The 12,733-nt window shown below is 39.7% G+C and overlaps 1 protein-coding gene across 1 annotated transcript in view; it reads left to right on the top strand.

Annotated features, from left to right (window-relative positions):
- The window catches only part of LOC142313027 (uncharacterized), a 132,792-nt gene that overhangs the window by 98,669 nt on the left and 21,390 nt on the right, over positions 1-12,733 (top strand). The window contains exons 10-12 of the mRNA XM_075352014.1: positions 4-109; positions 193-290; positions 487-577. Coding sequence (XP_075208129.1) covers positions 4-109; positions 193-290; positions 487-577 — 295 coding nt within the window. The remainder of the gene's footprint in view (positions 1-3; positions 110-192; positions 291-486; positions 578-12,733) is intronic.

Raw genomic sequence — 12,733 nt, 5'->3', positions numbered from 1 at the left:
CAGGACGTCACCGTCTATTTCTCCATGGAGGAGTGGGAGTATTTAGAAGGACACAAAGATCTGTACAAGGACGTCATAATGGCGGATCCCCAGCCCCTCACATCACCAGGTAATAGACAGGACTAAATACACACGGCCTATAATTATCTGTATGTAAGGAATTAATTCAGTCCCTGTATGTGTCTCCTCCAGGTCTATCCAGTAAGAGGACAACACCAGAGAGATGTCCCCGTCCTCTTCTCCCACAGGACTGTAAACAAGAAGATCCCGATGTTCCTCAGGATCATCAGGTAGATGGAGAGAAGGTGACATGAAATCTCCCTATGATGTGTAGACGGCTGTGAAGGTCTTGTGCTCAGTCTTGTTTTATCCTCCAGTATTATATGTTTATACTTGTGTAATGAGAGCGGTGGAGATGGCAGGATTAGAGCTGATCATAGATGGGACTTCTCCATCTGTCTGTGACTTCTACAATATTTGTTTCAGGGTGAAGATCTGCCCCATATTAATACTACAGAGACATATGTGAGGGGTGATGAGCGGAGTAAAGAGGAGATTCCTACAGATAACCGCCCAGGTGAGTAGTGACCACTAAATGCAGAGAAGTCACAGATTCTTCTCATTCAGCAGCTGCTACAATGTGGGACTAAGAAGAAGGAACAAAACCTATTATCCTACAAATATGGTGTAAGAGGTTCCCCGTACATCCTAGACACGGGGAATGTGCACATGTTCCCTATTATTTATACTGGTTAGTCATTGATATCTTGTATATTAGAGGATTACAGTACTAATGTGCAGGGATATTCTAAAATAAAACACGTGTATAAAACTTCCAGATACGCAGTGGTGCCGGACCGCTGCTGTATAATATAAGGGTTTATTATAATTGGTTTGGAAAAACTTTGCTTTACACAGGCCAGATATCCTGGGCCGGGTCAGACTGGACTCTGGAGGTGACAATTTAGAGATAAATTTACGAAATTCCTAAATAACACAATTGTTCTCACTACATTACGTCCCTCAGCATTGCTCAGGAGGCCGGGATTTCACCTATTATTTCAATTTCTATGAACATTCACTTACTTTTGGATATACTTAGTGGATTTACTACTGACATTTTTAGAGATGGGCAGAGTTTTTTTTACAGGGGTCTTACTATGCTCCTAGCTTTGACTTAAGGAGCCATTAGAATAGTTAGACTTTTTATAGAAGTTGGAGCAGGATTTAGGTTCACCACCTCCTGGGGATGTATGTGACTAAGAGAACAATAAATAAAAGAAGCATTACTCGCTAGTCACAGCCTCTGCTTCTTATCTCCGGATTTTCTGTACTTGACTCCAACCATAATGTGCTATATACAACATGTGAGCGCTACAGCCCACCACTATCCTCAAAGTATACATGATGCAATGGTCATGTGTGACATCAGACTCTTCATTACAGCAGCCAAGTAGACCAAGACTGGAGAAGAGCGCTAAAGTGGCAGCCATGAAATGGCAATGGATTCAACAGGAGAATAATGCTTATACAAGCCCTGGCAAAAATTATGGAATCACCTGGCTCTGAGGATGTTCATTCAGTTGTTTACTTTTGTGTTACATAAAAAAAAAAAGCAGATCACAGACATGGCACAAAACTAATATATTTCAAATGTCAACTTTCTGGCTTTAAGAAACACTAAAAAAAAAAACATGAAACCATAATGTTCTAGCCAGTAACGGTTACTTTTCAAGACCAAACAGGGGGAAAAATTATGGAATCACTCAATTCTGAGGTAAAAATAATGGAATCACTGTAAATTTTCATTCCCAAAACTAACACCTGCATCAAATAAGATCTCCTAGTTCACACCTGTCTATATCTTCTCCATCTTAAATGTATAGCGATCTTGCTGTGAAGTAGTCCAAATGCTTCTCTTAGTTTCTTTCTGCTAATTTACCCCTGGTGTGATTCTGTGCTCTGGCTTACTATGACCCCTCCCTTCTGCTCACATCTGAGCCATTCTCTAGGCCTTTAGAGATGTATAAATTTGATGGTGCAGGTCTGTTATGACTATAGTCTGGTGTGTTTTCATAAGTGGGATTTTTTAAGTGGGACATCAAAAACATACCAGAAAAGTCCCAGAAGTGACCAGAAGGAAAAATTTCACTCTTTCTGTGTTTGCCACTGTCACAATTTGTTTGTTTTTCCCATATTTAACACCTTACTCCCACCATGTTCACCTATACCCTCACAGTCCTTGCCCCCTCCTTCTTACTCTCCTTCGCTGTCCCCAAACCTCAGCACTCTCCAAACAAATATTCATCTCCCCCTTCCCTCCTGCCTTCTCATCTGTACTAATCTGCTGACCTGCTCCTAAACCTCCAGATCGCTCCAAATATCACGCAGACCATGCCGTCCACTCTTCTTTTCCCACCTGCTCTCCCTTTCTTTACTTCTCATTGCTGGTGACATATCCCCCAATCCTAACCCCCCACAGATGGTACACCCATCTTTATCACCCCCTTATCACTCCCCACATACTAGTAACTACCGCAATCTCTCCAATATAAAATCCATTCCCCTCTCACCTACTCCACCGCTCCATTTCTCTGGAGCGCTCTGGAATGCCCATTCTGTCTGTAATAAACTGCACGTCATTCACGATCTCTTTACGTCTAGCAATCTATCCTTTCTGGGCCTCACCGAAACATGGCTGACACCCTCCAATACTGCCTCCCCTGTTGCACTATGCTATGGTGGCCTTCATTTCACCCACACTTCTCGCCCTGGCAAAAGACAGGGTGGAGGAGTGGGTTTCTTTCTTTCTAACAACTTTAACCCAATACCACCTCTACCCTCCCTTGTGATGCCTTCCTTTGAAGTGCACTCTGTCCGAATCTATTCTCCCTCCAAGTGGCTGTCATATACAGACCTACCACTGCCTTCCTCGACCAGCTCTCTGCCTGACTTCTACACTTTTCTCTCTGCTGACATTCCCACTATCATCGTGGGTGACTCCAACATCCACACTGACAACCGCCAGTCAGCAGCCTCCAAACTCCTGTCGCTTGCTTCGTCTTTTGGTCTAACTCAATGGTCCACCTCTGCCACCCATAAAGATGGACACATACTAGACCTTATCTTAACCCATCTCTGTAACCTTTCTGACCTCACAACTTAACCCCACCCCCACCCCCTATCTGACCACCATCTACTGACCTTTTAAAACCGCCCTGTCCTCCTCACCTTCCCCCCCGTACAGCACCTAGCACACCCCAGCAGAAACCTTGCACACCTCAACATGCACACCCTCTCTGACTGTATCCTACCGCTGTCCTCCATAATAATAATAAAAATAATCTTTATTTCTATAGCGCCAACATATTCTGCAGCGCTTTACAAATCAGGAGGATCATATACAAACAAGTAACAGTTATAGAAAATACAATATTTAAAGGGAAAAAAGACAACCCTGCTCGTGAGAGCTTACAATCTACAATGAGATGGGGGGCAGGGTATAAGTGCTTATTTACAATGACAATCCAGCCATCTCAAGAAAATGGGGAATAGATAATAGCTACCTGGACCAGTTGGCCAGAGCCTTGAGATGCAACGACACAAACAATGCCACCACTTTCTACAACACCACTCTCACATCAGCTATTGATTTAGTCACTCCCCTTGTGTGAGTGAGACAAATCAATAGACAGCCCTGGCACAACAGCCTCACTAAAAAAATTCGGCAAGTGTCTAGGGCTGCAGAGCGGCGGTGGAAGAAAATGCACTCCCAGGAAGATTTACCACATTCAAAAATGCAATTCACATTTCGTTCAGCCCTCACTTCCGGTAAACAGGAATACTTCAGAAACCTCATATCTTCTTTAACACACAACCCCAAACAGTTATTCAATACTTTCAACTCGCTCCTTCGCCCACCACTGCCCCATCCAACTTCCCTCATTTCTGCAGAAGACTTTGCCACTCATTTCTTTTTTAAAACTTTAAAATTTTTATTAAAATTTTTATATTTTTATACAAGAAGTGAAAAGTAAAAAAAAAATCATAATTCTTGAGACACATGTCCCCAAAAAAATAAGTACAGTGAATAAAGTCACAGTACCTAGTGATAACATTCCACGCCATAACGCCTACCCCGCAAACATGAGTTACCCCAAGCTGTAGGGTGAAGCCGCTGCGACTTGAGAGACACCTTACTAATGGTTATAAATTCCAATGAGTGCCAAGATGTAACAATAAACTTCAAAACTACACAGACAATGACAAGACAAGTGGGGGGGGGGGTTAAGGAGGGAAAGGAAAGGTGGCATAGGGGAGGGAATACAAGAATCCAAATAGTTTCCCTAGGGCCCACATGCCTGAGTCTTACAGATCCTCACGCCCCGCAAAGTAGTCCCATGGTAACCATACCGCCTGGAAGCGTTCCATTGTGTCATTCAGTAGTGCCGTAAGGTATTCCATGCGTCTAACATCCAATAATCTATACTTGAGGCTCTGGAGTAAGGGGGTCCCTGGCTGCCTCCAGTTTCTTGCTATTAGGCACCTGGCCGCTGTAAGGATGTGAGACTTAAGCCTAGAGGCCATTTTACCCATGCCCCCAATCCCGAGGCCCAGAACATAGATCAAGGAATCAAGATCTACCTCTATATATAGTACTTTGTGAATCTGTTAAGGTTAAAATGATAATTATGATGATGAGACTCAAGTGGTCCCTCGGGATCTGACTGTTGTTCCAAATTATATTGTCATGTGTGCATGCGAGAGAACGATAACAGACACTATATCGGTTATGGACCTTCTCCATGACTGGCGCTGACCAACTGGTCTTTATTGTTTGAAACTTTCTATAGCTCTTGAGAAGTGAAGGGTGTAGACAAAATACAGTCCAATCAAGTATCGCAGGCTGAACTCAGCACATATAGAAATTAGCATAATCTCTTCTGGATTGGTTAGTCTAAGCTTAAGGAATTCCTTTGTTCATAATCTTCTTTGGGAGTTGTCCAGGATGTGGCAGCCATCTTCAAAATTACATGTGCTGGTATATACTCTGTTTAAGGAACATCATTAAATATGCAATATACATATATACGTGTTTAGTAAGGAACAAAAGCATTCATAAATATGTGTGTTAGTTTACATCTACTAAACTATATACCTGAGTCTATGAAATGGCTGAATTAAGTATTTTTGGTTACTTAATTCTTATCCTCAACAGTCCCCCCTAAAGACTTATTTCTGCCATTTCTGAATTCTAAGGGTACTGTGTTCCCTTAGGAAGAGAGGTAGAAACATCTGTTGGAAAAACCTGCCTAACTAAACGTTGAGGCATGGGCGGAAAGCGAAAGTGGTTTTCTTCACCGGTTTGAGACCAAGGACTCCTAGGCGAGTCCTCACCCTTTTTAGTTGGACTTTCCCATGTTTCAAGGTTCTCTAAGTCCTCTCTTCTAACTGTTTTGGCAATGATGGTCTGAGACTGTACAGGTGTTTTGAAAAGGATAAATATGAGCAGAACGCTCAGTGCAGCTCTGGTTGATCGACCCTTTTACAATGCGAGGCGTGGATCCATAGATTTTTCTGCGGTTGGATCGGCTCATCTAATGTTGACTCATGGCTCTTTTTTCGCTTGTCCTTTAGAATCAATCAGTCTCCTCACTGGAGACCATATGCTACTAGCTCTGATTTAAGATCTGGAATTGGAAAATACACCTGTTTATCACACTATTTAGTCAATCATATAAAAATTGTACATGCCTGTGCTAAACCAAAAACATCTTACATAAAGACCTGTTTATTACGAAAAGAAAACAAAACATACATTTTATTCACGATTTGGCAGTTTCCACTTTTCTATAAAAAAAAAAAAAAAATACACTTTTTTACTTCTGTAAACCCATTTTTTTACATACCACCATCATCATGTGCTTCTCAGCAATAATGTCGCTTTCTGCACTGGAATGCCTCTGACCAAACATGAGAGAAATCTACACAACACGCACAGACTTGCATACAACGTGCTCATGATATACATCTATAATCAGTTTGCAATCTCTAAAAATGGGTAGAGCAGGTGCAGGGTGTTTCTGCGGATTCTTTACAGTTTTTTCTCACTTCGTTTTAGGCACATGTCTTATAAGACTGGGTGAGTCTGCCCACCTAAGTACTGAACCCTGGTGTCACCAAAGCACACACTGACAATTGTCTTACACAGATTTTAGTCCATAGGTTACCTGGGCCATCATTAAGAAGAGATCTCATGGCAGAGAAAGCTTACCACCCTTTATCCACAGATCTTCCTCAGTGAGCTGGCTCCCTGCATGTCACACTTTATTCTTTGTTGATTTGCTTGTTCCTGTAGGGATTTAAGAACACAAGGAGTGACCGAAGTCACTGATGTGACAGGTGTCACCGAGGTATGGTCCATATTGGAGAAAGACTCTCAATTCTAGGTCTGTTCACTGCTTCTTGGTCAGTTGCACCTGTGCGAGGATCTCCATCCGATTCCATCAACTCAGATCTAGACTTTCTCTTCAGCATACCTAGTTCATTTGACAACAGGAAAGATCTACAACATACAAACACCTCTAACCATCTTACCCACTCCTGCCATACCCATCTAGAGAGGGCATTAATACGTCACTGCCTCCTGCACCTATAGGAGGGGAAGGAGTGATTTCAAATTTAGACTACCTCATGTTGTGCAAACCGCAGCATATCCAGTGTAGAATCGACCAACATCATGTTCCATCTATGAAAACAAAAACTAAAAAAAATATACATTAGATCATTCTTATAACTTTAACTCTGACCATAATACAATTAGTGGTCATCTATACTTCACAAAATACTAAATAAATAAACAAATAAACATATAGAACAAGATTTTCCTATTTCAGTTACCAGATATGCCTCTTAGTAATCTAGTAAATATAACTGTTGCAAAGGAAAAGCCAGCTTCAAAGCCTATCTAATATGCCTGCTGCGCCCTCTACTGTTGCAAAATATAGTTAGCCTCTTCCCCCCTTTTTTTTTTTTTGATTACCAATGTGGCAAAATTCAGAGTTTTTATGCTGGTATTCCCTAAAGGAAAAAATAAGACAGCAGGTAACAAATTAGCTACATACTAGAAACTAAAGTTAGACAAACATTGAAATAACGTATATCTTACAACAATATATATGACTGGGGAATTTTAACACCTATAAGCGATAAACAACACTGTATCCATAAAGAAAAGAAAACCTTTGATAATAAAAATAACTGAAACATGGTTAGGTGACAGCTGTGACTGGGCGACTAACCTGCAAAAAATATAAATTGTTTAGAAAGAATCGTACAAACAGAAAAGGGAATAGAGTCACAAATAAAAATATATTGTTCGAATAAATCGCCATTAAAAATCAAAACAACACAAACTAATTTGCATATCTAATGAAATCTAATTTTCCCTACAAAATTAATTTAATCATTTAGGTATGAGCAGGAAACTAAAAATGTGAAATCCTGAACTCTAAGGGTTAAACAGAACTGATTTCACCATCTGGGAAAGCCACATTCCATTCTTATCTTTTAGTAGAAGCCAAAGGAAGAAAAAAAAACCTCATCCTTTTGTTTTAAAGAAGACCTAGCCCTGAAACATCTTACGCTCCACAACACACATCTCCACATCTCCGTTGAATGCAGTATATATTTTCCTTTATACAAATGGATATAATACCTTCTGACATCAGTAGGGTAAGTCTCTTTTTTTAAATTTTTAGATTAAATAACACAATGCAAAGATATGTATTTACCTACCTCTATTCTATTTTATGATATAATGTTACTGGACTTTTTTTTTTTTTTTTAAATACCAATTGATTTTAATGTGCACAGATTCCTCTTTCTATTTACCAATTCTTTAAAAGTTTCACTCATTTATCTCTGACTTGCATTTATTGGGTAGCAGAGTAAACAAATATACTATTTAAATGTTTTACGTATATACCAGAAAACACCTCTCTCCTCCCACCCCCCCCTAAAAAAGATTTTTTTTTTTTTAAAGGGCATGGGTCGAGAGCTTTGGACAAAGAACCATTGAGCAGGGCGTGGCTTATGAGGTGAGTAGTGTGCATTACACATGATCCATCAAAAGTAATCTGACAGGTGCCCCGCCCCTATCAAAATGTGTCAAAGTTGTGCTGTAGCACGCCCCTTATCTATCAAAGTGTATCAAAATGTGTTTTCTTTTATTGATTCGTGATATATTTATTGGCTTTTGATAAATCTTGGTGTTGTAATTCACAATCTATGATATTAGTTCATAGGACTAATATTATAGAATGTGTATTACACTACAGCATACAATTAACATTTGATTGGGCATATTATGTATATGGCCAATTATACTATTACCCCGTCCTGTGCTAGTAATGAGTTTTTATAACTCCCCGAGTATAAAGTTATACTGTTTGCATAAAAGACAGACACATTAAAAGTTTAAATTCTTTATTGATCAAAATGTCAATTGCATTCAGTAAAATGTCAGAGGATTACAATTAATACTGTATTAAAACAGAACAATATAAAAGTATTACAAGCAATAGTATAATACACTATTTAATAAAATACAAATATATATTAATTCTCTTACATAATAATTTATTACTTTACATTTCAGCATTCTGGCTGTTACATTGTGAGCCACATTGATTGTAGTATCGGGAGAGTCCTTTTTTAGGCATCAAACTTGCTTGTGTGATACCTAATGGAGAATGTAGAGATTGAATTGGTCGGCGGGGTGTAGATAGAGTCTGAGGTTTAGATACACCACTAGCTTCATTGATAGGCAATTTCAATCCGTCTAAAACCGCTCTAGTAGTGGGGTTACCCACAGTGGTAGACGGTATATTTAACTCGGCCAATGCCTGCATAAACGTATTCCAGCCCTGGGGTAAATTTCTGTTAGTCAAGGCATGACTCTGTGTTGTATTACGCACTAAATCCAACATGTTCGAGCCCGGTATTACAGAGCCTTTGAAAATAAACTCGCTTTTATCATTCCATGTTGCAATATTTTTGTTCTGCAGCAGTCTGTTTAGTAAAAATTCAGCATTCTTTTTATATCGCTGGTTTACATGACTTACAATTTCAATAACAGTTTTGTTTTCATCAGGGTCTGGATTTGACATTTGCAAATGATCAGACTCAGGAGTGTTAATGATCTTTAAAGTTGATAGTTCCATCGCATCATGTTTAGCATGAACCAAGTATCTCTGTAGTACCTCGCTATATTTTTTAATTTTCACGTCGTCAGGTATGTCACGACGCTGTAAAATATCACTAATTTTATCATCAAGACGGCGAATGACATTCTGCCGTATGTTAGTTGTAACAGGGGGGCTTAGTTTGATTAGACTTTGTTTGGGGACTAGATACATTTTCTCTGTATGCTGCATTATTTGCCCGTGAGTAGACTTGTTATTATCGGGATTGCAAACCCTAAAAGAGGACCTATAAACCCGCCGGTCTGGTTTAGTAGACGTTTCTTTTTCTTTATGGGCTGTGATTTATCACTCAGGGTTCTTATAGCTTTACGCCACTTTTTTAGTATATTTTTTTTGACGCTCTTTCAGAGGAATTCGGCCTTTTAAGATGTTTAATGCAATCTCTCCAATGGTGATAATTAAATCACGCTTTGCATTGCATAAAATAGATTTTCTGACAGCAGGAGTTGCCTTCACCAGCGTTTTTAAGAGAGCCCAGTTACGACGGATTCTCTCAGACATCTTTACAACACTGCGTACACAGCATAGAATGTCTGATTTATTGTAAAATTCACTTTTTAGAAGTATTTTTCTTTTGAATATACACAGCTGGCAAAGCTGGTGGAAACAAGCCTTTCCTTAAGCGCAGATCCTCAGGGGTATTGGCTCTCAAGTCTAACAGCAAATACCCATAAGGCTCCTGTGTGGCGTCCTCAAAAGCTTCTAAGAAGAAGCGTGTTTTTCCGGGGTACATTTGGCGAGCTAAAGTTACAATTTGTAATTTATCTCGAGGGTTATTAAAAAGAACCATATACTTTGTGTTCAAATTTATCGTGCGACTTTTCTTGCCCTGACAAAATATGTTTTGTACCAGGTAGAAAATGCTGAGGTTTCTGTGGTGCACATACTTGGTAAATGCTTTTTCTATCTCACAGTTATCACTAGCACTCTCCATGAGGTCATCAACAATAGTCAAATTTACCTTGTCAGGCGGGAATAAATTATCATCTACGAATGTATGCGGCAGACCCTCCACAAATCTGATGTTGGGAAAAGAGAGAGAAATTTCGTCATATAATTTTTGCCAGCACGAATAAAACCAAACAATATTATCTGGTTTGTGTGAAAAATGAGTATCAATATTATGTAATAACTGTTTTACAAAATAACTTTTTCCAGAATTAGATGGCCCTGCTAGAATACATGAGAATGGGTGCTGCAGTCTTGGGTCCATCTTGAGTCACAACTAATAGCCAAAGGGTAGGGTGGTAAAATTGTCTAACAGTTGCCGCTTTGTATAAACACACTTTTGTGTTTTGCGCAATGGCCTCGTCTCAATGTCCCAGTACTTTTTATTTCTCACAATACCCGGTTGTTCAATGATAATGCGTCTCTGTGTTTCTGAGTCAGAATTAGGCTGGTAGTCCAGAACTAGATCTTTTAGACTGTTGAAATTAATAGACTGTGTGTTAGCAACATTTAGTGTTATACCCTTCACTTTTAAGACAGTTTTACCAGTGTTGAGTTTGTAGCCGTAGGTTTTTGGTCCCACAGATACAAATTCAGTGATGTACGTGTCATCAGGTATCTCACTGGTCAATTCCCCCAGGTAATCACCTAAAGTCGGGTTCCACTCACCAGCTTTCTGCACAAAAATTACTGAATCTGTGTCATGATAAAGACATCTTTCCTGCAACCTGTCCAGCAGAGAATACAGCTCTAGTCGGGCATACGCCGTTGTAAAACAGGCGATAAAAATGTTTGTGTTTTTGTTGACGGTGTGGTGTCCTTTTATATATTTCCAATTGATGGTGGCTGTTTCATCATCAATAAAATGAACCATTGAGATGTCATAGTACGGTAGAAACACACGCTGAAAAAGCTCATCAGGGTCGCTAACAATGCTGGTACATGGTAAATTAGATCTCTGTGCAAACTTGCCCCATAAAGAATTTAAGAACAATTTAGAGATCTGTCTCTTAGCCGGATTCACCCCTATATTTTCAGGGCGTAATTACACACCTTCTCTCTCTAGAAAGGAGTCAATGTATTGCTGTTTCTTGGCGTCATCAGTGCACCAGCTGGGATAGCCGGAAGCCTCCTGCTTATCCCTAAGATGTAATTTAATGTATGGGGCAAACAAAGCATCGCTGGTTTCAGGAAAATGCCAGATTTCATAGATGTGCGCTATCCTATACCCTTTTTCTATGGCCATCTCAAGTTCTATAGTGTACCATGTACCGGTCAGCGATCGCTCCTCGTCAGTATGACCACAAACCTCTGTCTGTGAATTTACAGCGCATGTGTGGCAAAGAATAAACATTAATTTTTTATTGAGTTTTACCGGCAAAACAGGAAAAAATAAATCTCTTGGAGGGTAGACCTTGACTTTGGCAATACCAAAGTATTTTTTAATGAACCCAAAATTCTCGTAGATAATGTGTGGATGACCTACAGGGTATGTTTTAGTTTTGTTTACAAAAGGGTACAGACTTGTGAAATCATAGTAATGTAATGTCTCCCCATCTTTCAGACTGTGATAGAGTTTAATGGCATTAGTCCGACCCCCATAAAGCGCATCGCGGGGGTCTAAGGGTGTAGGGAAATCCATTTGGTGAAGAAGTGTTTGAAGGTTAGAATCTTTTTCAACCATTTCATTCCACTCATGTTCCCACATCAATCTCAGTGTGTACCCACAGCACTGCAAGTAACGCTTTTTAGCTAGAAAGGCGTAATATAATTGACCGTAGGATGTGTTTGTGACCTTGTTGGTATCATTTTCATTATAACACACAGGGCAGCCGTGGTAAAAACATCCCTGAAATTCAAAGGCTATGTGTTGATTGTTAACATAGGCATAGCCGTCTAAAAAATATTTACCGACTTGTTTTTCACCACCTCTCAAAGCATGCTGAATGGTAATGTTCTCTGTGTGTGCTACAAACATGAGCCACTGTATAGCGGGGGACGAGAAACGCTTTTTTGTTTTGTGATAATTATCACCGGGTAAAATGGCGATGGTATGTTTAGGAAGAAATTTAAACCTGTACATGGACATGCATACAGATGCCAAGGTGATGAGCTGAAACGGATCAACGCATCTGCACACTTCAATTTTTTTCTTTTCTCGCTTACAGTATATTTTAACATTTTTTCTCGTCATGTCCATAACACGTTCCCTATAGAGTTCACACGAGCGCCTCAGAATCTCAACATCTTGCTTGCAATAAGATTTTAGTTCCGTCTTAAAGTCAAAAGTTGTGTTTGTGTGGCCCTCATACCATTCTATAAATTCAGCTTTCTCACTAGCTGTCATATACTCCACACCGTAATATTTTACAGGTGTTAGGGGACCCACATAGTTTTGATTTTCCTCGGTGTTAAAAAAGTGTGGAAAATGTCCTTTTGAGCCTGAAAACCCCATAGCCTGCGGTAGTTTACTAAGCTTCATGGGAATGAAATTGTGCGAGTCTATGAATCTTATTCCC

The sequence above is a fragment of the Anomaloglossus baeobatrachus genome, chromosome 5 (assembly GCF_048569485.1).
Source record: "Anomaloglossus baeobatrachus isolate aAnoBae1 chromosome 5, aAnoBae1.hap1, whole genome shotgun sequence".
Taxonomy (NCBI): Eukaryota; Metazoa; Chordata; class Amphibia; order Anura; family Aromobatidae; genus Anomaloglossus; species Anomaloglossus baeobatrachus.
Note: the sequence above shows the minus strand (reverse complement) of the source record. Positions and strands in the feature narration are given on the sequence as shown.